The 27,244-nt window shown below is 43.0% G+C and overlaps 1 protein-coding gene across 1 annotated transcript in view; it reads right to left on the bottom strand.

The window, feature by feature from the left end:
* Window positions 1–11,724: 11,724 nt before the first annotated feature.
* Window positions 11,725–27,244, bottom strand: part of LOC139566698 (uncharacterized) — a 58,410-nt gene continuing 42,890 nt past the window's right edge. Inside the window, exons 16-20 of the mRNA XM_071387948.1 lie at window positions 21,719–22,729; window positions 18,201–18,398; window positions 16,398–16,698; window positions 15,903–16,033; window positions 11,725–15,710 (exon numbers count right to left, since the gene is read on the bottom strand). Coding sequence (XP_071244049.1) covers window positions 14,535–15,710; window positions 15,903–16,033; window positions 16,398–16,698; window positions 18,201–18,398; window positions 21,719–22,729 — 2,817 coding nt within the window. The 3' untranslated portion in view covers window positions 11,725–14,534. The remainder of the gene's footprint in view (window positions 15,711–15,902; window positions 16,034–16,397; window positions 16,699–18,200; window positions 18,399–21,718; window positions 22,730–27,244) is intronic.

The following is a 27,244-nucleotide window of genomic DNA, read 5'->3' as shown; positions in this document are numbered from 1 at the left end:
TGTGGAGTACGATTGAGATTGCGTCATGTGTGGATCTGTTGGGGCAGTACGCGAATTGGAGTGGGTCTAGGGTATCCGTGATGATGCTGTTGATGTGAGCCATGACCAGCCTTTCAAAGCAGTTCATGGCTACCGACGTGATTGTTACGGGGCGGTAATCATTTAGGCAGGTTACCTTTAGTTCCTTGGGCACAGGAACTATGGTGGTCTGCTTGAAACATGTAGGTAGTACAGACTCAGTCAGGGAGAGATTGAAAATGTCAGTAAAGACACTTGCCAGTTGGTCTGCGCATGCTTTGAGTACACGTCCTGGTAATCCATCTGGCCCCGTGGCTTTGTGAATGTTGACCTGTTTAAAGGTCTTGCTCACATCAGCTACAGAGAGCATTATCACACAGTCATCCAGAACAGCTGGTGCTCTCGTGCATGCTTCAGTGTCGCTTGCCTCGAAGCGAGCATAAAAGGCATTTAGCTCATCTGGTAGGCTCTGGGCAGCTCGCGGCTGGGTTTCCCTTTGTAGTCCGTAATAGTTTTCAAGCCCTGCCACATCCGACGAGCGTCAGATCCGGTATAGTACGATACAATCTTAATCCTGTATTGACGCACAGCTAACTAAGATGTTTGGTGCTGTATGTGTCAATGACAAATTGTGCATGACAACTAGTCGTCTCTTGTTGAATGACAACAAAGACTTTAATGGAGAATCTCTACTGTTGACCAGTCACCGACGAAGGGGCGTAGACATCAGCTCCGAACTTCGGCTTGCCTCATAATATATGCACAAACTCTTCCAAACTGTTTTGGCTGGGAAGCAAGCGGACGCCTTAACCCAGCTTACAATTGAAGGGTCTCTCCTTGGTGTGAACATTCTGGTGGTCCTTCACATACTTTGCCTAAGCGAAGCGCTTACCACATATGGGGCAGGCGTACGGCTTGTTGGCGTCTGTCCTAATGCTCGGTCACTCATGTTGTGACCCAATAACAGCAGAGGTGGTTCAGGTGGTTAGTCTTTGAGCTCTCTCCTTGACTGAGTGTTGTTTGGATTGTGTGCTGTGTTATAGGCTATGTACCTCTTCTGGTGAACGTGCAACCTGACCATGTCTGTATTGGTGAGGTAACCATGAGGTAACTGAGGAAGGCCAGACATAGGTCCAGCTTCAGGCTTTCTATGAACCCAGTCACCAGGTATTAAACAAGACCCTGACGGAGAAGACAGACTTGCTGATAGACTCCCACCACTCTCTGCGAAGGCTGAAGCCCAGGGTGGGTCCACGGTCTCTCTGATGACCACCAGGATTGAGATTGTTCAGTCTACCTGTCCACTGGTTGTGTTCTGTGTGCTGGTGGAGTCTCTGTCCCTCATGGTTCGGTCCTGGTTCTGACTTAGGAAGGAATAGGGACGGTTTCTGATCCAGGGTCCTGATCCGGGGTCAGGTTTTGTAACCAGCCGCTTCCGCTTCAGTGGTCAAGTCTCTCCCGCCAGCAACACCGGATATCAGCAGGTCCTCACGGATTGCAGACTGTAAAGACAAATTGAACAGAAAAGCATGAAGGTTTATATAAGAAACTCTTTGCTGTACACACAGAAACATGACATGATAAAATATTAACCACAGTCAAACACATCTCTAACAATGATTCAAGTACCTAACTGTCACGCCCTGACCATAGAGAGCTTTTATTCTCTATGTTGGTTAGGTCGGGGTGTGATTTAGGGTGGGTCATCTAGACGTTTTATATGTCGATGTTGGCCTGTTATGGTTCCCAATCAGAGGCAGCTGTTTATCGTTGTCTCTGATTGGGGATCATATTTAGGCAGCCATTTCCCCTTTGTGCTTTGTGGTATCTTGTGTTTGTGTAGCTACCTGTGAGTAGTCCAGAACGTCACGTTTCGTTTGTGCTTGTTTGTTTTGTTTGGTGAGTTTCTATTTATTAAAATATGTGGAACTCTACGCACGCTGCGCCTTGGTCCATTCCTTATGACGAACGTGACACAAACAATATGGAGTCATTGGAGTTTCTAAAAAAGAATGGCAATGTGTTGACTCAAATTAAGTATGTTTTGGTTCAACTGAGATAAGGAAAACCTTAATTTCAACAAAATAGTCATACACTCACAACATGAAGTACTTTTATTGCACAAAACGATACGTGACTAGTAGAAAAACTTTTCTCACTATGGTAACACTTGACCTTTTCTGTAAATCTGGTACCCTCGCTTTTGATCAAATTCATATTTATAACACTGTCATTACATTACACACTACTTAATGTCAAGTAAACATAGGCACTCAATTCCTCATTATAAAACATGACCATCAAACAGGACAAGGTTGTCACTTTTCATCAGTGAAGCATTTTTACAGACACCATCACACCAACCATTCACCATATTATCTACTCTGCCTCATCATACTCATTCTTTCCTCAGTTGCCTACTACATCCCAAACCAACAGAATGAACTACAAACTATCTAACTAGTACTATATTACATGTCACTATACTCTATACATGGACTGTGTGCATTTTCTGCTGGTGTATCCTGACATAGCTCCTCTCTGAGAACCTCTTCCCACAGTGTGTACAGGCGAATGGTCTCTCTCCCTTATGGACCTTCAGGTGCATCTTCAGCTGGTGCTGGTGGGAGAACATATTCTCACACAGGTGGCAGCCAAAAGATTTTTCCCCATGTGCATCCTCTGGCGGATCTCCACCTGTTTGGGGAAACTGAAAGTTTTCCCACAGAATGAACACAGGAAGCGCTTCTCTTTGCCACCGGATCTGCTGATTGCGTTACTACTAATGTCACTTGTTAATGGGGTTGTGTAGCTATTTAGTGTTGAGGCACTGGCATTGTCTGAGGTCTGGTTTAACATTAGGAGAGTGTGAGGAGGACCAGGGATTGTCTGTGTTGTCACAGGGTCCATGTTCCAGTTGATAGATCCTATAGAAGGCAGGCTGAAGGCAGCATCTGTTAGGGGGTCAACCTCAGGCGTCATCAGTCTCTCTGAATCAGAACTATAGGGGCAGGACCAGAGAATCGCTAGCCGAGGACAAGCCTAGTTGGAGAAACAGACGCCTCACAAGTCCTCAACTGGCAGCTTCATTAAATAGTGCCCGCAAAACACGCGTCTCAACGTCAACAGTGAAGAGGCGACTCGGGAACACAGACACTGGACAGAGGAACTCTGCCTAGAAGGCCAGCATACCGGAGTCGCCTCTTCACTGTTGACGTTGAGACTGGTGTTTTGAGGGTACTATTTAATGAAGATGCCAGTTGAGGACTTGTGAGGCGTCTGTTTCTCAAATTAGACACTCTAATGTACTTGTCCTCTTGCTCAGTCGTGAACCAGGGCCTCCCACTCTTTCTATTCTGGTTAGGGCCCGTTTGCGCTGTTCTGTGAAGGGAGTAGTACACAGCGTTGTACGAGATCTTTAGTTTCTTGCCAATTTCTCACACGGAATAGCCTTCACTTCTCAGAACAAGAATAGACTGATGAATTTCAGAAGAAAGTGCTTTGTTTCTTGCCATTTTGAGCCTGTAATCGAACCCACAAATGCTGATGCTCCAGATACTCAACTAGTCTAAAGAAGGCCAGTTTAATTGCTTCTTTAATCAGCAAAACAGTTTTCAGCTGTGCTAACAATATCAAAAGGGTTTTCTAATGATCAATTAGCCTTTTAAAATGATAAACTTGGATTAGCTAACACAACATGCCATTGAAACACAGGACTGATGGTTGCTGATAATGGGCCTCTGTACGCCTATATAGATATTCCATTAAATCAGTTTCCAGCTACAATAGTCATTTAAAACATTAACAATGTCTACACTGTATTTCTGATCAATTTGATGTTATTTTAATGGACAAAAAAAGTTTCTAAGTGAACACTAACTTTTGATTTGTAGTGTATATTTAGTGAGTGTATATTGGATATAAAGCGCTGTCGGGTGTTTGCAGAATAGGGTGAGATCAGATGTGACGTGAAAGTCTTAGAATGAAAAGTCCCATTTTGTGTTTATTAAAGATGAACAAGTTTTAAATACACCATATTAAAACCATATACAGTGAGGGAAAAAAGTATTTGATCCCCTGCTGATTTTGTACGTTTGCCCACTGACAAAGAAATGATCAGTCTATAATTTTAATGGTAGGTTTATTTGAACAGTGAGAGACAGAATATCAACAAAAAAATCCAGAAAAACGCATGTCAAAAATGTTATGAATTGATTTGCATTTTAATGAGGGAAATAAGTATTTGACCCCTCTGCAAAACATGACTTAGTACTTGGTGGCAAAACCCTTGTTGGCAATCACAGAGGTCAGACGTTTCTTGTAGTTGGCCACCAGGTTTGCACACATCTCAGGAGGGATTTTGTCCCACTCCTCTTTGCAGATCTTCTTCAAGTCATTAAGGTTTCGAGGCTGACGTTTGGCAACTCGAACCTTCAGCTCCCTCCACAGATTTTCTATGGGATTAAGGTCTGGAGACTGGCTAGGCCACTCCAGGACCTTAATGTGCTTCTTCTTGAGCCACTCCTTTGTTGCCTTGGCCGTGTGTTTTGGGTCATTGTCATGCTGGAATACCCATCCACGACCCATTTTCAATACCCTGGCTGAGGGAAGGAGGTTTTCACCCAAGATTTGACGGTACATGGCCCCGTCCATCGTCCCTTTGATGCGGTGAAGTTGTCCTGTCCCTTTAGCAGAAAAACACCCCCAAAGCATAATGTTTCCACCTCCATGTTTGACGGTGGGGATGGTTTCTTGGGGTCATAGGCAGCATTCCTCCTCCTCCAAACACGGCAAGTTGGGTTGATGCCAAAGAACTCCATGTTGGTCTCATCTGACCACAACACGTTCACCCAGTTGTCCTCTGAATCATTCAGATGTTCATTGGCAAACTTCAGACGGGCATGTATATGTGCTTTCTTGAGCAGGGGGACCTTGCGGGCGCTGCAGGATTTCAGTCCTTCACGGCATAGTGTGTTACCAATTGTTTTCTTGATGACTATGGTCCCAGCTGCCTTGAGATCATTGACAAGATCCTCCTGTGTAGTTCTGGGCTGATTCCTCACCGTTCTCATGATCATTGCAACTCCACGAGGTGAGATCTTGCATGGAGCCCCAGGCTGAGGGAGATTGACAGTTCTTTTGTGTTTCTTCCATTTGCGAATAATCACAGAAACTGTTGTCACCTTCTCACCAAGCTGCTTGGCGATGGTCTTGTAGCCCATTCCAGCCTTGTGTAGGTCTACAATCTTGTCCCTGACATCCTTGGAGAGCTCTTTGGTCTTGGCCATGGTGGAGAGTTTGGAATCTGATTGATTGATTGCTTCTGTGGACAGGTATCTTTTATACAGGTAAGAAACTGAGATTAGGAGCACTCCCTTTACGAGTGTGCTCCTAATCTCCGTTCGTTACCTGTATGAAAGACACCTGGGAGCCAGAAATCTTTTTGATTGAGAAGGGGTCAAATACTTATTTCCCTCATTAAAATGCAAATCAATTTATAACATTTTTGACATGCATTTTTCTGGATATTTTTGTTGTTATTCTGTCTCTCACTGTTCAAATAAACCTACCATTAAAATTATAGACCGATAATTTCTTTGTCAGTGGGCAAACGTACAAAATCAGCAGGGGATCAAATACTTTTTTCCCTCACTGTACAGTATACACATGCCTCAAATAAAAATGATCATGAACTTGATAAACTGCATAAATGAAATAATTAATAATAATAATAATAATTAATAATAATCTCATTAAAAGTGTCTTGGGGAAAAAATTAGGTAGTTGAATGGAAGCAATTAAATAGTTATATAACCTACGCAGTACAAACACAATATGTAACAGACATTTTAGGCTTATATATGCCTTATATATCAAACAATGTCTGGATGCAATATTCTACACTGAAATCTGTTACTCTCGTTATTCCAAATTCATCTGTGGATCTTTTCTGCTGACAACAATTAAAATGATTCTTTGTCTTTAATGCAGGATTTGATCTCAACATCAGAAGCTATCGAGTGGAATGGTTACTTTCTATGTTATAGAGTGGGATGGTTTTTCTGCTGGTGTATCCTGAGGTAGCTCCTCTCTGAGAACTTCTTCCCGCAGTGCGTACAGGCGAAAGGCCTCTCTCCAGTGTGAACTCTCTGGTGCCTCTTCAGGTCACCAGTCTGAGCGAAGCACATATGACACTGGGCACAGCTGAAAGGTTTCTCCCCTGTGTGGACCCTCTGGTGCCTCTTCAGGTTGCCAGCATGGGTGAAACACATGTGACACTGGGCACAGCTGAAAGGTTTCTCCCCTGTGTGGACCCTCTGGTGGATCTCCACCTTCTGGGAGCAGCTGAAGCCTTTGTTACAGAACATGCAGAGGAACCGCTTCTCTTTTCCGCCCGTTGTTACTCCCCCTCTCCGCGCCTTGGCCCTTTGGTCGTTTGAGTTCAATACCTGATTGAAAAAAACACGGCCGTGCAAATCGGAAGGTTCCATCGACATGGACACTGTGTGTAACGGGGAGTGGGTTGCGACATTTAGATTTGTCTCTAAACTTTCCCTGTAGTCTAAAAAGTCACTAGTGTTGCCCTGCGAGTGTCCTTCTCCTAAGTGAGTCTTGTCTGCATTCCAGTTAGCCAGTTTCTCTTTCCCGACCGTTGTTGCTCCCCCTCCACGAGCTTGGGATACAGCCCTATCGTTTAAATGTAATACCTGATCAAAATTCACGTGGCCGTGTGAATCGGAAGGTGCCATTGATGTGGACACTGGGTCGCGATCCCTGAACGTGTGTAAAGGGGAGTGGGCGGCGACATTTAGATTTCCCCTGTAATCTAAGAAATCTCTGTCCTGTGAGTGTCCATCTCCTAGGTGACTTTTTGCATTCCATGTGGGAGGAGTGTCGCTCTCCACTTTCACAGTCACCTCATCTACCACTATAACATCCCCTTTCTCATCTAGGCACCCTTCAGAATATACACTACTACTGTACCGGTTCCAGTCCCCTCTAGACAGATCAGTCTGGGTCTCTAAACCCAAGGGCATGTTGCCAGGGTCCATCTCTGTAGCGTAAGAACAAGACAGATTATCAACGCCAGTGTCTAATGCATCACCATCTCCACGGGAATTAACTGTCCCCTGCCTCTGGTGAAATACCATTAAATGCTCTGAGCGTGGAGCAGGAAGACAGCCCAGTCTCTCGGAGTCTGATCGGTGGTTAGATCCTGTGTGTAATAGCCTTTGTGTTACAATTAAAGTCTCTGTTTCTGTCTCCGTCTCTGCCTTGAGGACGGCGTTCGGCGTTCCACTGACCTCCGTGACACTGCATCGGGTCCTGGCCTGGGGCGCAGCAGTGGTGGTGAGGTCCTCGGTGGCTACAGGGAGCGCCACTCCATGCGCTGCTCCAGTCTGGATGTCTGTGCTGTGCAGTGGGTCCTCATCTCCTTCAGATCTCTCCAGCTTGACCCCAGAACCTGCAGCCTCTGCATTTGCAGACTGACACAAGAAGAGGGGAGGTTGTTACCAGTAAATGAGTAGAATTAGATAATAATGTCATAGGGAAGTCTCACAAGCTCCCCTATGGCAGATAAATTAGGATGTACATGTAAGCCAGCAAATATCTGAGGAGTTTTTCTGAAATAAACTGGCCACATTTGATGTACTGTAATACTATTACATTAACCTCTATCACGATAATGTTCTTGGTTGAGGTTCCACTCCCCTCATCAACAGTGACTGGCTGGTCATCTCTCCATGTATTGTGTCCTGCTGGCTTCACAAAGCTCCTGTGGCCTCCAGTGAGATGTCCTTCACCTGAGAGAGTGATTGGGAGGAAAAGAGGTGGTTAAGTAATCTACTGTCAATGCTTAATACTTATACTACACACTATTGACCGTTTTGACAGTGTGTAGAATTGGCAAGAATGTAAAGTAACACTTCGCATAACTTCTTGATATACCATTTATAGATCGATTTATTATGTTTCATGCATCATATTGTTTTTTAATGCAGTAAATTTTTCTGATGATATGATAGTGTGTCTTTCTAAAGGAGAATTATTGCATACTAACAAAAAACTGACCATGACCCAATTCCAGTTAACTTCGCCTGGAAAATATGTCAAATTTCATTGAATTCTACTAAAGACACAAATGAGCGTTTGGATCAGGAAAGTTTATTCACGACCTTTACAAGCCAGTATGTTGAATAGTTATATTTTATGTTACTTTACCGCTTTGGGTGATAAATGTGCTGGTAGTGTATTCATATTTTTTTTAAAGTTGACAATCATAATTTCTTGTGGATATGTCTAACATTCCTACCTGCAAAAGGACCAACTACACGGACATCAGGCAAAATAAGTACAATTATTTTATTCAGCATTCTGGCTTGTAGAAGTCCAGAGAGTTAACTTTCCTGATTCAAACGCTCATTTGGCGTGGTCTCCAATGTCATGAAATTCAACATCAGGTCTCTGGACCATATGTGGTTAACACATCTAAAGTCAAACATGTGCAGATGTGAACTGGGCGACAGGCCCCTCAACCCCGGCAAACTGTACCTCTTGCCATTCCTCTGTATCGGTCAAGGATTTTGACACTACTGGGGCGAGTGGCGAGGACGCGCTCCCGTACCATCTTCAGTTCGAGTAGCTGTACTTTCCTTCGCAATGCACTGTTTTCTTTCTGGCTTTGAGTTATTTCCAAACGAAACACTGCATAGTCGTCATCTACCAGTTTACAGATCTCTGCCACGGCTGCATTTGCTAGCACCTCCATAATGGAGGCTATTTGAGTGTGAAAAACCATACAGTTAGCCATTGTTAGCTAACATTAGCAGCTTGATATCGTTACCTAGATAACAAATCGATCAACCAAGTCCTGTCTACAACGCGAATTAAAGACTACCTGGGATAAGTTTATGATACTCTGCAGTTAAATGACTCATATTCTGAGTTCCATGGTGTAATACATGTCTAAATAACAATATAAACGCTAACGTGGAAATTTGTCGTGGTCACTGTTCACTTCCGTTTACACTTCTTCAGTGGTTTTTAAATGGCGGTTGGCAACCAACTTTAGTGATGCATTACTGCCACCGACTGGAGTGTGGAACAGAGACAGGGTAGTTCTAAAGTTGAACCATACCTAATTAAACTGTTCATCATGGATACCATTTGCAAATAATTTGCTTTATTATTTTACTGGACTGATGGTACCGGCATCTGATGGTCATGGTGCTTTCAAGACAACTGGGAACTAAGATCAAATCATGACTTCAGTGATCTTCAGGTCTAAAAGTCAGAGCTCTATAAAGATGCCCGAGTTTCTGGCTTGGTAATCCTAGTTGGATGACTGTTCAAAACGATTTTTCCCAGTTGGATCTAGTTTTTTTTCAGAGTTCCTAGTTGTATAGAATGCACTGAAGTCAGAGGGATTTCCGAGTTCCTAGTTGTTTTGAACAAGGCATTAGTCTCAGCGAAGGGAGGGAGAGCGCAGCAGAGGGTCCGCCTCTTGCGGTTCCAGCTCTCTTTCTGTTCCTCCTGTGAGACTGACCAGAGAGAGGGGACACTACTTGATGCCGAAACTTGAGTCGCACCGCATCTACCTCGTGTCCATATATATATTGTTCCTAAGACCAGAGAAAGTGAAATATTCCTTGATATTAAAATAAACACGACTAGCTGATGCTAATAATAAAAATGCTATCGATACACTTCGCTACTCATTCATTGCAGCGTGAGTGTAAGAAGGAAGAAGCACGTTTTATGTTTCTGAATAAAATCTTAGACATGAACACACTCATAAAAACAGCAGCTCTTTGCTATATTCTTTGACAGTCTCTCTGGTAATGGTTTTAAAAGTTATGAATTCTCTAGTATCAACTTTGTTCTGGCCGGGTCATGATTTGAGCTATTTGATTGGTCATCGCAGTAGGCGCACTAGATTTAGCCACATACAGGTGAAGTCGGAAGTTTACATACACCTTTGCCAAATACATTTAAACTCAGTTTTTCACAATTCCTGACATTTAATCCTAGTCAACATTCCCTGTCTTAGGTCAGTTAGGATCACCACTTTATTTTAAGAATGTGAAATGTCAGAATAATAGTAGAGATAATTATTTATTTCAGATTTTATTTATTTCAACACATTCCCAGTGGGTCAGAAGTTCACATACACTCAATTAGTATTTGGTAGCATTGCCTTTACATTGTTTAACTTGGGTCAAACGTTTCGGATAGCCTTCCACAAGCTTTCCACAAAAAAATTGGGTGAATTTTGGCCCATTCCTCCTGACAGAGCTGGTGTAACTAACTAGGTCACTAAGTCACTTTTTCAGTTCTGCCCACACATTTTCTATAGGATTGAGGTCAGGGCTTTGTCATGGCCACTCCAATACCTCGACTTTGTTGTCCTTAAGCCATTTTGCCACAACTTTGGATGTATGCTTGGGGTTCTTGTCCATTGTCCTTCCTGAGCGGTATGACAGATGCGTGGTCCCATGGTGTTTATACTTGCGTACTATTGTTTGTACAGATGAACGTGGTACCTTCAGGCATTTGGAAATTACTCCCAAGGATGAACCAGACTTGTTGAGGTCCACAATTTTTTTTCTGAGGTCTTGGCTGATTTCTTTAGATTTTCCCATGATGTCACCCAAAAAGGCCCTGAGTTTGAAGGTAGGCCTTGAAATACATCCACAGGTACATCTCCAATTGACTCAAATGATGTCAATTAGCCTATCAGAAGCTTCTAAACTTCACATTCATCTTCTGCACATCTACATCTATCACTCCAGTGTTCATTGCTAAATTGTAAATACTTCTCCACTACGCCTATTTATTGCCTTACCTCCCTAATCTTACCTCATTTGCACACACTGTATATTGATTTTTTCGATTGTGTTGTGTTATTGACTGTAAGTTTGTTTATTTCATGTGTAACTCTGTGTTGTTGTTTGTGTCGCACTTCTTTGCTTTATCTTGGCTAGGTTGCAGTTGTAAATGAGAACTTGTTCTCAACTGGCCTACCTGGTTAAATAAAGGTGAAATAAATGTTTTTTAAAAAGGCACTGTATTTTCAGATGTTAGGATTTATGTTTATGCACTATAGCCTGTTAGCATATTGTTTGAAGATTAATGTTGTTTTGTTACACACACACACAAACAATACAGATGGGTGTGTGTGTGTAGGTGTGTAAGGACTGACCAACACAGGCCATAAAAGCTGTGGTCAGTCTGGAGAGGGGAGGGGTACATCACTCTAGGCCAACCAGGGAGGTTGGGGGACTGATCAGTACCATATTAAGAAATGTTTGAGTGAAGATTCAAGGGGGAGATTCAAGGGGGAGACACAAGACGGAGCTAATCTACCCAGCAACCAGATGTGGACAAAGGAAAGCGCCAAGGGGCTTGGACAAGTCCGGGTGCCCCCAAAGGCGGAGCAAGAGTCTAAACCGTGCTCAGCCTCTACTGTGATAGGCCAACAGACGCGTTGGAACTACGCCATCACGGTATAAGAACAGCTGTTTACGTACTTCCTGCCAGTTCCCTGACGCGTTGGAACTACGTCATCACGGTATAAGAACAGCTGTTTACGTACTTCCTGCCAGTTCCCTGCTTTTACCCTGCGTGGTGATACAGCGAACCCGTATATACGAAAATTGCATTTGCCATTCATTGTTTGCGGTAATTAAACATAATTAAAGAAAGTTAGCAGACCTTGCTTTTTATTTATCCTGACACCGGATGTGTTACACGCAGCGTTCACACAGATAACCGATGGTAGCCTATCAATTTGGCATGTAGTTAGTGTAATAAATGATGTTTTTATTGACCTTAACACATAGCTATAATATTGTTATAATGGCTTCTTTATTAAAGCAGACTTGGTTGTGACACTTTGCTACACCCCTCAGTTAAACACGTTCTGCCTCTAACAGATACTAACCTCACTCCCACACACAGAGACAGATGGCTGACTCAGACCTTTTATGAGCTCTGACCTCGGGGGGGCGCTCTGACCTCGGGCGCCAGCCGCGGGTGTCTGCAACAACATCTTGTCACTGCAGAAACAACCCAGACATGCATACCACACTAAACTAGCACACGCATGCACACACACACACACACACACACACACACACACACACACACACCCCTGTTTCAGGCTGGGTCTCTGAGAACAAAGAACAGTGCCAAGAGCCAATGGGACAATAACACCAGCATGGAGGGGACAGGCCTCCACTTCCAACGACCAGTCAGGCGCACGATCTACCAGAATCTACCTACGTCATTTACTGTATGAAATGTAATGCACACCATGTCTAGGGACTCTTCGGCTAGTCCCCTCTGAGCTAAATGAACGAGTCCGTGCACGTTTTGCTCAGATATCTTTACATCCGAATAAACTGTCTTACTATATACCGATCCACCCTGTCCAGCGTCTTAACTTGGTCTCATTTCTCTAGTAACGAATCATCAACATTAGCTAGCTAAGCAAACAACATGCGTAATTTAGCTTGACATCGTCAAGTCATCCTGGTAAGGTTGTCAGTCGGACTACTGTCATCACCATTATAGATGGCACGCAAATCAAACAATATTTGTATATAGCCATCTAGTTTATCCTCTGAAAGTTGGCTTGTTAACCAGCCATATTGACGTGATCTGTTATTTGCTAGCTAGCTAGCCAATTTGACGTGGTTCATCAGTCAATGTAGCCTATCATGTCTGTCAGCAGCAATCGTAATAATACACTCTGAAAAACTTGCAAAGTAAACATTATCTGCTAACATTGCAACGGCAAATGCGCCCTTCTGCTGCTTGACTGGCAGAGCCCACAAAGGATGGGATATTAACCTAAACCACTCATACTTATCAGATATAGTTCACTTTTATATCACGCAATTATACAATTAATAGTGGCCACTACTGAGAGGATATCGTGGGCTACCCTCAAATATCTGAAATGACATGATCAATTGATGTTTACTGATAATTAAAAGCATGCAGTTATTGGCTGTATAACTTTGATGTAGCTACATGTGCACAATTGTTTTGCATGGAAATGTATAGTTCTGACGAGGTGATGATATTACAACCAAATAGTTAACATTTATTTAACAATCCCTTGAAAACGACACGCAGTTGTCAATGGTTTTAGAGGAGCTGGAGTCTCCTTGCCCCTCAAGCAGGCAAATCGAACACTCTGCATCTTATTGTGACGTTTTATTGATAACGACCTATTGCCCAGTGAGAGGCTTTGAAGCCACCGGTAAGCCATATTGACACTCCCCAGAAGGAGCATGTCCTCCATAGGAAAGAATGGAGTTCTACAGTATTTCAATTCAAATGTTTCAAGGACAAAATTACATGTATTTAAAGCTGCACTATGCAGAAATCGCTCCCCCATTTCCTGGTTGTTCAAATTCAATTATAAACTGGGTGGTTCGAGCCCTGAATGCTGATTGGCTGACAGCCATGGTATTTCAGACCCTATACCACGGGTATGACAAAATATGTATTTTTACTGCTCTAATTACGTTGGTAACCAGTTTATAATAACAATAAGGCACCTCGGGGGTTTGTGATATATGGCCAATATACCATGGCTAAGGGCTGTGTCCAGGCACTCCGCGTTGCGCATATGAACAGCCCTTAGCCATGGTATATTTGCCATATACCACACCTCCTCTGCCCTTATTGCTTAAATAGTTCACCTAATTTCCGTTTGTGACAAAACAAGTAAGTATAGTGCAGAGAATCAATCTACCATCTAAACCGCTGTGAAATATATTTTCCATGACCAAAAATATTATACTTCAGTTGTTTGAAGCTGGTGTACAAAACGGAAAGTAAAAGACGCAAAAATTATCACTTCTTAGACTTGATTTCAATCAGAATGACAGATCTATAACTCACATTTCTATGTGAATTTGGTCAGGTCGCCAAAAAGTTACATATTGCAGCTTTAAGTATTTTTTTTTCTAGTAGGGACAGTAATATTAGAACCTTTAAAAAATTATACTTAAGGAAAATGTTTTAATTTTCCTTTAAAAAAAATTATGTTTAGCTTACATAATATAATTTAAAGTATGCATTAAGATGTCTGTAATATAATAAACATGGCAAAAACAAATGCAGATTAATAAATTCATTTCTGTAGCTTCCAAAATATTTTTTACATGGGTGGGGGAGTGCCAAGATGGAGGCGTGGTTTCAAAACAGTGCCCCTTATCAGTCATCTAGTGTAATATATAAATCGACCCTCTGGATTCTCCTCCTGGAAGAGAGGTGATACAGAGGACACAGACATATACGAACACACAGATAATAAACACACTATCAACATGGAGAGTTTACCCATCCCCACTACATTTGAGTCCTATACTGAAAAAAGGCAGCTATGATAAGTCAAAAGTAATCAGTGGATCTTTTCTGCTGACAAATTCATCTTTGTCTTTAATGCAGGGTTTGATCTAAACGTCAGAAGCTATCGAGTGGAATGGTTACTTTCTATATCATAGAGTGGAATGGTTTTTCTGCTGGTGTATCCTGAGGTATCTCCTCTCGGAGAACCTCTTCCCACAGTGTGTACAGGCGAATGGCCTTTCTCCCGTGTGGACCTTCAAGTGCATCTTCAGGTTGCCTGCCAGGGCGAAGCGCATGTGACACTGGGTACAGCTGAAGGGTTTCTCCCCTGTGTGGACCCTCTGGTGCATCTTTAGGTTGTCCTGGCGGGAGAACCTCTTCTCACACTGGGTACAGCTGAAGGGTTTCTCCCCTGTGTGGACCCTCTGGTGCCTCTCCACCTTCTGGGGACAGCTGAAGCCTTTGTTACAGAACATGCAGAGGAATCTTTTCTCTTTACTATTGCCTGATGTGGCTCCTTCCCCCTGAGCCTGGGTTCTAGCCGTGTTGTTTGAGTCCAATACCTGATCGAAAAGGACGTCACCATGTGAATCGGAAGGTGCCATCGACGTGAACACTGGGTCACGACCCCTGAACGCATGTAAAGAGGAGTGAGTGGCGACATTTAGATTTGTCTCTAAGCTTCCCCTGTAATTTAAGAAATCTCTGCCCTGTGAGTGTCTTTCTCCGAGGTGACTATCTGCATTCCATGTGGGAGGAGCGTCGCCCTCCACTTTCACCTCATCTACCATTATAACCCCCCCTTTCTTATCTTGGCACCCTTCAGAGTATAACCTATTACTGTACTGGTTCCAGTCACCTCTAGACAGATCAGTCTGTGTCTCTAAACCCAAGGGCATTTTGCCAGGATCTATTTCTGTAGCGTAAGAACAAGATGGATCATCACTGCCAGTGTCTAATGCGTCGCCCTCAACATCCCCACAGGAATTAACCGTCCTCTGGCTCTGGTGAAATACTGGTAAATATTCTGAGCCGGGAGCAGGAGGACAGGCCAGTGGCCCTAGTCTCTCTGGGTCTGATCTGTGGTCAGATCCTGTGTGTAACAACATGTGTGCTACAGTTAAAGTCTCGGTGTCGGACTCTGACTTGAGGGCAGCGTTCTGCATTCCACTGATGCTGTGTCGGGTCCTCGGCTGCGCTGGGGCGGAATCCTCCGTGGCTACAGGGGGCGCTCCAGCTTGGATGTCTCTGCTGTGCCGTAGGTCTTCCTCTCCTTCAGACCTCTCCTGCTTGACCCCAGGACCTGCAGCCTCTGCATCTGCAGACTGACACAAGAAGAGAGGTGGTTATTACTGGTACATGAGTTGAACAGGATAACAATGTCATAGGGAAGTCTCACAAGCTCCCCTATGGCAGATAAATGAGGATGTACATAGCTGAGAGGACCCTTTCTGAAATAAATGGGCACATTACATTTACCAAGTAACACATTTTTTATGCAACACTATTACACTGACCTCTATCACAATAATGTTCTGGGTTGAGGTTCCACTCCCCTCATCAACAGTGATTGGTTGGTCATCTCTCCATGTATTGTGTCCCGCTGGCTTCACAAAGCTCCTGTGGCCTCCAGTGAGATGTCCTTCACCTGAGAGAGTGATTGGGGGGAAATAGGTGGTTAGGTTAGCTACTGTCAATGTTCAACACTATATTGTACAATATTGACATTGTCTACAATTGGCAAGAATGTAAGGTAACACCTCTAACTTCCTGATATACTATTTATTGCTTGATGTATTATGTTCCATGCATCATTGTTTTCATTGAGTAAATAATATGAAATGCAGTAAATCAAGAATCTGGTTAGAATATGATATTGTGTCTTTGTGCAAGATAGCTAAGTAATCAGGGGAATTATTGCATACTATCCTAAAACTGACCAGCTATTTATTATATATATATTTATATGAATGGCGACAGGCCACCCAGTCTCGGCCTTCTGCAAAATGTACCTCTTGCCATTCCTCTGTATCGGTCAAGGATCTTGACACTACTGGGACGACTGGCGAGAACGCGCTCTCGCACGGTCCTCTCTGCGCGCTCCCGTGCCACCTTCAGTTCCAGTAGTTTCCTCCGCAATGTCCTGTTTTCTTTCTGGCTTTGATTTATTTCCAAACGAAACACTGCATAGTCGTCATCTACTAGTTTACAGATCTCTGCCACGGCTGCATTCGCTAGCACCTCCATGACGGAGGCTATTTGAGTGTGAAAAACCATACAGTTAGCCATTGTTAGCTTAACGTTAGCAGATAGCTAGGTAGCGTTAACTAGATAACATCTATCAACCAAGTCCTGTCTCCAACGCGAATTAAACACTACATATGGTAAGTATGTGATGCGTTGCAGTTAAATTAATCATATTTTAGGTTCCAGGGTGTTTATAAACGTCTAAATAACAACAACAAAACGCTATCGTGGAAATTGTTCTTGTTGACTTCCGTGTACTTCTTTGTGTGAGTTCCCGCCAGACTATACAAGTATTGCTGCCTTTCACAGGTCGGAGTGTGAATTGCACATTGTCACACAAAAAGGGGAATAAGTCTCACCACCATCTAATCCAGGGATGGGACCTGATTGGTGTAACACTTTTCCCCCAGCTAACAAACATGACTCCAATAATCAACTAATTATGACCTTCAGTTAAGAATGCAATTATTTTAATCAGCTGTGTTTGCTAGGGATGGGGGAAAAGTGTGACACCACTCTGGTCCCCAAGGACTGGAGTTGCCCGTCCCTGATAACCCTACACATATACACCACTATACCTCAAAAACGCACCACCCCTATCCCACTACTTTAGCCCTACCAGATTCTACTCCAGGCCAACAGACCAGGAGCATGGAACCCCTTCACTTAAACCCCCCCTGTAGATCTCTTGCACCCACAAATGTCTCTGCTACTTCCATTACCACATGTTTTTTCTGGGATTCACGCTTCATCAGTGCAGTACAATTAATATCCATTGCAATAAACACAAGAAATCCAACCTTACTAAAACTAATCCTCTCTGGATCCCTCTCTTATTCACAGGGGGGCTCCCAGTCTAATCACTCACCCTTAGGCTATCCTATACTCTCTTCACTGCCTCAGAATAGGACACTTTCTACCCCTCTCGAACTCTGGCAATCTCAACCTGACTCTTTCAAAGGGCACTTCGGATCCCCAGCTGCATGGGCGCCCCCACAGTGGAGACTGCTTTCTTTATCCCAACTTTACACTACCTCTGATTATGCCCTCCTGTACCTTTCCCACATCACGGGATCTCCTTTCTACACACTGCTGCAATATGTCCGAATCCTTAGCACATAAAGCACCGTAGCGGGTTCGGAACATAGGCCCACACAGTTTAGCAAATATAACCTAACCTGACCTTATCAGGTAGAAACTCTGTCAAAGCTCAACAAGACAGACCGTATTCTCAGTCTCGCCATTGCCACCAGGTCTACGTCTCACCAAACACCAGGAATATTATTTTTCATTATATCCACCTCTACACTCAATGCTACCCACCTGATCACTTCTTTGAGTGGCACCCTGCTCCGAAGAACAAAGCACTACACATGTCAATCCCAGAGGCACGTGGCACAGTTTCCCCGCTGCCTCTGGGCAGAGGATGCTCAAAAAAGCTAAACAATTCCACTTCTCAAAACTTTGACAGATGTACAGTTCCCAGTTTGTCATTTACTCCGCTTGAAACAATGTACGGGTTGGCCCAAGAAATAGAATCCACCTCTCAGGGCGTTGGAAGTCTCTACCACACCTGTCACCTCAGGTACTTCATCCTGGTCTGGCTCACTTCCAAACACCATGTCACACCCTCGTTGGTGACTTGTTGTAACAGGAGACAGGATCTCACACTCAGTAGTTGATTTGTACTCTTTAACACCATTACTAGGTATATATTCAGAAGACGTAGGTTTGAGCCTGGCGCCTTTCTCCCCATTCTTCCACGTCTGCGTTATAAGTCAGAGAGAACTAGACAAATCATAGAGATAGATAGAGGACTCATATTTGTATAGCTTCAGTGATAGCATGGACAGTGCCATTGAGACAATCTCCATTTTGAATTAGTACATTTTCTTATTCACGATTGGCTGATGACCCGGTTGGACATGACTCCAACAGGGTTACCAGGAAGTCCCAACATGTTGACTACATTAAAATTACCAAAAGCCCTCAATGGTGCATTGGCCTTTTGGTCACTAGATGTTTAAATCATTCTCTATGAGCCAAATCAAGACACCCCACTTCCATTTACACTGAGAAAGGATCTTATTGGTTGCGGTCATAGCTCAAAGGGTTTGGTTAACCCTCCTGTTGTGTTCGTTTCATGTTAATTAATTCTGTGTTCCCGGTCCAAAATGACCGCCCCATTATAGATGATTACAAATCCATAATAATGCATATATTATTACCTAATGTTGTGTTAGATCTTTTTATCAACGTAAATCCACAGAGATGAACTGATATCATTACGACAGATAAGATCTAACCCAGGCAAGAACTAAACCGTGTTTACCACAAATAATTTCGTGATTGATGGTGTCAAAAGCGGCACTAAGGTCTAGGAGCACGAGAACAGATGCAGAGCCTTGGTCTGACGCCATTAAAAGGTAATTTACCACCTTCACGAGTGCAGTCTCAGTACTATGATGGTGTCGAAAATTAGACTGGAGAGTTTTGTAAACATTATTTGTATGTGTCAATGTGCTACAGCTTTTTTTTGAGAGAGAGAGGAATGGGATATTTGATATAGGCTGGTAATTTTTTACATTTTCGAGACAAGGTTTGGATTTTTCGGTTTAGGCTTTATTACTGCCACTTCCAGTGAGTTTGGTTCACATCTGGAGTATTAGGCAGCTGTTTATTATGTTAAACATAGCAGGGCCAAGCACAGGAAGTAGCTCTCTCAGTAGTTTGGTTGGAATAGGGTCCAGTAGGCAGCTAGAAGGTTTAGAGGCCATGACTATTTTCGTTAATGTGTCGAGAGATACGGGATTAAAAAACTTGAGTGCCTTCATTGACTCTGTGTCCTGGTAGTTCTGGACAACTGAGTTTGAGAAATCCGTATATTTTTTGTATTTTTATGATCAAGAATTCATCACTGCTGACGTGAAGGCCATCCTTTATTGGAGAATGCTGCTTTTTAGTTAGCTTTGCGACAGTATCAAAAATAAAATATGGATTGTTTTTATTCTCCTCAATTAGGTTGGAAAAGTAGGCTGATCGAGCAGCAGTGAGGGCTCTTCGATATTGCATGATACTATCTTTCCAAGTTAGAATGAAGACTTCCAGTTTGGTGGAGCCCCATTTCCGTTCCAATTTTCTGGAAGCTTGTTTCAGGGCTTGTGTATTTAGTGTATAGCAGGGATTTCTTGTGACAAATGTTTTTTGTTTTTAGAGGTGCGACTGCATCTAGGGTATTATTCAATGTTAAATCCTCGGTTAGGTGGTTAAGTGAATTTTGTACTCTGACATCCTTGAGTAGGTGGAGGGGGTCTGGAAGGGCATCTAGGAATCTTTGGGTTGTCTGAGAATTTATAGCGCAATTTTTGATAATCCTTGTTTGTGGTCTGAGCAGTATCTGTTGCGATTGCAAACAATATGATTTTGGTCCGATAGTCCAGGATTATGGGGGAAAATATTTACATCCACCACTGGACTGAACAACCCCTGTACCTTTTTTAGATTAGAGCTAAGGTTAGCTTTAGGGGAATGGTTAGCTAACATGCTGAGTAGTTAAAGTAGCAAGTAGTTGCAAATTAGCAAAAATGCTAAATTTGTCCATGAAAACACGCAACCATTGGGTTGCTAGAAGTTTGCTTTATGCGCCCACCCATCCCCCCTGACCAACCACCCTCTTTTTGTTTTTGCTTTAAGTAACCTACTGTCATACCAAAAGTAACATATACTAATTTGATTGTCCCTGATTTATGTAGGCCAATGTAATGTAACCTAACGTAAAGTAACATATCATGCTAAATGGAGTGGCATGGATATTAGTAAAACATAATATGTTTTGCTCTGAGACCAGGCTGACTACGTTTGAGTCCTATACTGTAGTTACAGAATGACTTCATTGTTGTTAAACCCATCATGGTGGACATAAATATGGGTAAAAAAATAAGTAATAATACATCAAAATTCATCAGACAAACCTGACTAAACTATTTGTACAATAGATGTTTGTGTAGGTATATTTAGTGAGTGTATATTAGCTGTAAAGCTTTCGGGTGTATGGAGAATAGGGTGAGATCAGATGTGATGTATACTAAAGAGAGTCTCTGAAAGTTTTTTGTGTTTATTAAACATTTATTTAAATAAAATTTAAAAAATACACCATATGAAAACCGCACATACAAGTCTCAACAAAATAATCTGCATTAACTTGATGAACTGCATTAATTCTCATTAAAAGTGTCTTGGTAAAAAATAAAGTAGTTAAATTGATGTAATGAAATAGGCATTGGTGAACATTTATATCCTACACAGTACAAACACTATGTAATATACCTTTTAGACTTATATATGCATTATACTGTTTATATCACACAATGTCTAGATGCAATATTCTATTCAGGAATATTCAACACTGTCCCTATCGTTATTCCAAATGCATCTGTGGCTCTTTTCTGTTGACAGTAATGAAAATGAATCTTTTTTCTTGAGAGAAGATTAAGAAGCACCCCGATTGGCTCTATGGATCTGGTCCACCTGACCGAGCCTATCCAGAGCTTTGCTGCGAGGCTTGGGGATGGGCCTAGTGGGGGCTTCCACTGTAACAGTTAACCAATGAGCAGCATGAAATAGGAAGATAAGACGGGAGATAAAGATGAGAAAATAATCATGTTCTGTACACACAAATAAAAGGAACTCAGAGAAAGAGACACCCTCAAAAAGTACATGCATAGTTAGGTGGGCAAAAGGAGAGAACTACTAAATGTGAGGTAGAAATATTTAAGGGTTAGCTTGGAGGAAGAGAAGATCTAAGGCAACAAAAAAAACACAAATAGGGAATGAGAGGTTAGAGGGCAGGACTAAAGCTAATGAGAGAAAGTGAAGGTTGGCAGCATGTCACCACACTAACACCAATTATGGGGAGACAATGTGCTATTGGGTGGCCCTAAGGAACTAGGGGGTTATAGTAGTGATTCCTGTACCCTGAGGAGGGAATGGTTACCTTTTATGTTATGAAGTATAATGGTTTTTCTGCTGGTGTATCCTGAGGTAGCTCCTCTCTGAGAACCTCAGAGAAGGCGAATGGCCTTTCTCATGTGTGGACCTTCAGGTGCCTCTTCAGATGGTGCTGGTGTGAGAACCTTTTCTCACACTGAGGGCAGCTGTAGGGTTTCTCCCCTGTGTGGACCCTCTGGTGCCTCTTCAGGGTGCCAGCCTCTGAGAAGCGCATGTGACACTGGGTACAGCTGAAGGGTTTCTCCCCTGTGTGGACCCTCTGGTGGATCTTCACATAGTTCGCCTCAGCAAAGCACTTCCCACATGTGGGGCAGGCGTATGGCTTGTCAGCGTCGGTCTTAATGTTTGGCCTCCCACGTTGTGACCCAATGACACCAGAGGAGGTAGAAGCAGGAGCCACCACCCTCATCTGGTTAGTCTTTGAGTTCCCTCCTTGACCTCTAGCCATTGTTTCGGTGTTGTTGGGATTGTGTGCTGTGTTATCGGCTAGGTACCTCTTGTGGTGAACGCCCATCCTGACCCTGTCTGTATTGGTGGGGTAACCATGAGGTAGTTGAGGAAGGCTAGACCCAGGTCCAGGCTTTCTTTGAACCCAATCATCAGGAATTAGACGTAACCCTGAAGGAGAAGACAGACTTCCTGTTCGACTCCCACCAGGGGGGTTTCCCACCACTCTCTGTGAAGGCTGAAGCCCAGGGTGACCTGCTCTGTTCATCATGGATACAGTGGTGTTTGTATCATAGGAACAGGAGGGTCTATCTCTACCAGCCCCAGGCCCTGCTTCATCCCTGCATTGAGACTGTGAAGAGAAGGGTCTGGGCTGCAGACTGGATCCCTGACTGGAGCCTCTGTCTCTCTGATGACCACCAGGACTGAGGTTGTTCAGCCCACCTGTCCACTGGTTGTGTTCTGTGTGGCGGTGGAGTCTCTGTCCCTCATGGTTCAGTCTTGGTTCTGACTCGGGAAGGAAGAGTGACGGCTCCTGATCCAGGGTCCTGATCTGGGGCCAGGGTTTGTGACCGGCCGCATCAGAGGTCCAGTCTCTCCCGCCAGCAACACCGGATATCAACAGTTCCTCATGGACTGCAGACTGTAAACACAAATTGGACAGAAAAACATAAAGGTTTATATAAGAAATTATTTGCTGTACACACAGAAACATGAATATTAATAACCACAGTCAAGCCATTCTCTAACATTGTGATTCAAGTACCCAACAATATGGATCCATTGGAGTTCATTATTTTTTTTTAATCCATATGTGTTGATTCAAGAATTAAGGATAATGTTTAGGTTCGACTGAGATAAGGGAAACTCAGTCCCTGTAATGATACAAAAATAACCAAGTCAGTCAGCACAGAGTCAATTTTGTATTTAATTTCAACAAGATGGTCATACACTCACATAACGTTAAGTATAGTACTGTTATTGCACAAAACGATACGTGACAAGAAGAATAACTTTCTCACTTTGGTAACACTACATTTGTCTGTAAATCTGGTACCCTCGCTTTGTTAAAGTACATTTTTTTAAACTTTGGACAAGGTTAAACATTACATTACAAAGACCTTCAATACTTTGTGTCAAGTAAACATGAATTAAGGCAATATCCTCAACTCACTATTAAAAAACAGTATCATCCTAAAGGAACCTATACTGAACAAAATTATAAACGCAACATGCAACAATTTAAAAGAGTTACAGTTCATATAAGAAAAGCAGTCAATGTAAATACATAAACTAGGCCCTACTCTATGGATTTCACATGACTGGGAATACAGAAATGCATCTGTTGGTCACGTATACAGATACCTTTAAAAAAAATGGTAGGGGCGTGGATCAGAAAACCAGTCAGTATGCAGTGCGACACATCTCCTTCACATAGAGTTGATCAGACTGTTGATTGTGGCCTGTGGAAGCTTGTCCCACTCCTCTTCAATGGCTGTGCAAAGTTGCTGGATATTGGCGGGAACTGTAACACGCAATCGCACACGTCGATCCAGAGCATCCCAAACATGCTCAATGGCTGACATGTCTGGTGAGTATGCAGGCCATGGAATAATTGGGAAATGTTCAGCTTCCAGGAATTGTGTACAGATCCTTGTGACATGGGGCAGTGCATTATCATGCTTAAACATGAGGGAGGTGATGGTGGCAGATGAATGGCACGACAATGGGACTCAGGATCTCGTCACTGTATCTCTGTGCATTCAAATTTCCATTAATAAAATGCAATTGTGTTCGTTGTCCGTAGCTTATGCCTGCCTGTGCTGCAATCCTATTAGAAGGTAACAGATACTTTTATTACAATGGTTAAGATGGATTTTCATTGTGTTCCATGGTGTTATTCGCCCGCTAGTGGAGCTTTCTGGTACTTAGAAACACTGTACGTAAACAGGAAGTAGAGAATTCGTTCTGCACGCCTGTGCTGCAATCCTATTAGAAGGTAACAGATACTTTTATTACAATGGTTAAGATGGATTTTCATTGTGTTCCATGGTGTTATTCGCCCGCTAGTGGAGCTTTCTGGTACTTAGAAACACTGTACGTAAACAGGAAGTAGAGAATTCGTTCTGCACGCATAGAAGCAGCTAAAAACAACGCTACGGTGCAGGTCTTTCAGTGTAGTTATTTATTGTCACGCTTCAGCCTCAGAAAATATTTGTTTGGAAATTCGATTCAAGCATATTGCTAGTGATGATAATCTTGTTATTGATAGAATTGCTTACTTATCAATGTTAGTTGGTTGCATTTACTCACACAAATTGCCTTGCCTTTCATGTATGCCGTCAGCTGTATTACTTTGCTCGTGCGTCATGTAAACGAATTGTAAAACATACAATACTGAAGTTTTGTTACTGCTTCTAGTGTAATATGCTTTGTTATTGTACAGAGGTGGTTGCACATTATTACAGTAATGAAAGGAGTTAGCCAATTACCATATGAGTAACAATTAGCTATATGGTTTGGCGTCATGCCAGATGCATGATACATTGGCACGTGCTTTGTATTCATGCAACTTCAACTTGAAAGGTATAATGTACAGCTACAATATGTCGATTTGAATTGAATACTAAAGTATATTATTTTCTGTATTTTGCAGTTTCACAACATAAACGTTTTCAATATATTAATTCAAGAAAAATCACGCCTTGGGAGTTTTATTGAAGACTTAGTTGTTAGCTATCTGTCTAGTTTTGCATGGGAACGCAATTCAAGGGCAGAATACTGCCCATACCATAACCCCACCATGGAGCACTCTGTTCACAATGTTGACATCAGCAAACCGCTCGCCCACACGACGCCATACACGTGGTCTACGGTTGTGAGGCAGGTTGGATGTAATGCCAAACTCCCTAAAACCATGTTGGAGGAGAAATTAACATTACATTCTCTGGCAACAGCTCTGGTGAACATTCCTGCAGTCAGCATGCCAATTGCAAGCATCTGTGGCATTGTGTTGTATGACAAAACTGCACATTTTAGAGTGCCCTTTTATTGTCCCTGTGTAATGATCGTGCTGTTTAATCAGCTTCTTGATATGCCACACCTCTAAGGTGGATGAATTATCTTGGCAAAGGAGAAATGCTCACTAACGGGGATGTAAACAAATTTGTGCACAAAATTGGAGAGAAATAAGCTTTTTGTGTGTATTGGAATTTTTGGGGGATCTTTTATATCAGCTCATGAAACATGGGACCAACACTTTACATGTTGCGTTTATACTTCACCAGTGAAGCATTTTTACAGACACCCTTATATACCAGTTTAACTTCCGTCCCTCTCCTCGCCCCTACCTGGGCTCGAACCAGGGACCCTCTGCACACATCAACAACAGCCACCCAAGAAGCATCGTTACCCATCGCGCCACAAAAGCCGCGGCCCTTGCAGAGCAAGGGGAACAACTACTTCAAGGTCTCAGATCGAGTGACGTCACCGATTGAAACGCTATTAGCGCGCACCTCGCTAACTAGCTAGCCATTTCACATCGGTTACACTTACACCAACCTCTGAGCAAAGCAGTTAACCCACTGTTCCCTGGGCGCCGAAGACGTGGATGTCGATTATGGCAGCCCCCCGCACCTCTCTGATTCAGAAGGGTTGGGTTAAATGCGGAAGACACCTTTCAGTTGAATGCATTCAGTTGTACAATGTGATACTTTCCCTTTCCATTACATATCATCTACTCTGTCTCATCAACTCATTCTTTCCTCAGTTTACCTTATCCAGTTACCTATACATCCAAAACCAACAGAATGAAATACAAACAATGTAGACCCTCTGGTGCCTCTACATTTTGATGAAACATAGTAAAGCTCCAAAATGTCCTGCCCTGGAAGCCTGTTGGAGACATAAGGAAGTGGATGGCAGCAAATGTTTTACATTTAAACTCGGACAAAGTTCTAGGTCCTAAGAAACAAAGAGATCTGCTGTTTGATCTGACAATTAATCTGGATGGTTGTACAGTCGTCTAAAATAAAACTGAAGGATCGCTCTGGACCCTGATCTCTTTTGACAAACATATCAAGAATATTTCAAGGGCAAAAATGTTCCATCTTCGTAACATTGCAAAAATCTAAAACCTTTTGTCCAAAAATTATGCAGAAAAGCTAATCCATGTTTTATCACTTCTAGATTGGACTACTGCAATGCTCTACTCTCCGGCTACCCGGATAAAGCACTAAATAAACTTCAGTTAGTGCTAAATACAGCTGCTAGTATCTAGAACCAAACAATTTGATCATATTCCTCCAGTGCTAGCCTCTCTACACTGGCTTCCTGTTAAGGCTAGAACTGATTTCAAGTTTCTACTGCTAACCTACAAAGCATTATATGGACTTGCTCCTACAACTCTCACCGATTTGGTCCTGCCATACATACCTACACGTTTGCTAGTCACAAGACGCAGACGTCCTTATTATCCCTAGAATTTCTCCTATAGAGCTCAATTTTTATGGAATGGTCTGCTTATCCATGTGAGAGACGCAGACTCAGTCTCAACCTTTAAGTCCTTACTGAAGACTCATCTCTTCAGGAGGTCCTGTGATTGAGTAGTCTGTCCCAGGGGAGCGAAGGTGAATGGCAAGGCACTGGAGTGACGAACCACCCTTGCTCTCTCCACTGGGATTCTCTGCCTCTGACCCTATTACTTGAGTGGGTTGAGCCACTGACGTGATCTTTCTGTCCAGTTATGCGCCCCCTCTGCGGCGGAGGAGATCTTTATGGGCTATACTCAGCCTTTGAGTCAGGGTAGTAAGTTGGTGGTCTGTTGATATCCCTCTAGTGTTGTGCTTTGGCAAAGTGTTCAGGGTTTTATCCTGCCTGGTTGGCCCTGTCCGGTGGTACCGTTGTACAGGGCCGCAGTGTCCCCTGAGCCCCCCCCCCACCTTAGCCTCCAGTATCTATGCTGCAATAGTCTGTGCTGGGGGGCTAGGGTCAGTCTGTCTGGTGAAATTATCCTGTCTTATCTCTTGTCCTGTATGAAATATGCTCCCTCTAATTCTCCCTAACTCTCCCATGCCTCAGGACTACCTCGCCTGATGACTGCCCCCTTTCCCAGTCCACCTGGTTTCTGCTGTTTTGCCTGTGGCTATGGAACCCTGGC

The sequence above is a fragment of the Salvelinus alpinus genome, chromosome 39, assembly GCF_045679555.1.
Source record: "Salvelinus alpinus chromosome 39, SLU_Salpinus.1, whole genome shotgun sequence".
NCBI classification, from domain to species: domain Eukaryota; kingdom Metazoa; phylum Chordata; class Actinopteri; order Salmoniformes; family Salmonidae; genus Salvelinus; species Salvelinus alpinus.
Note: the sequence above shows the minus strand (reverse complement) of the source record. Positions and strands in the feature narration are given on the sequence as shown.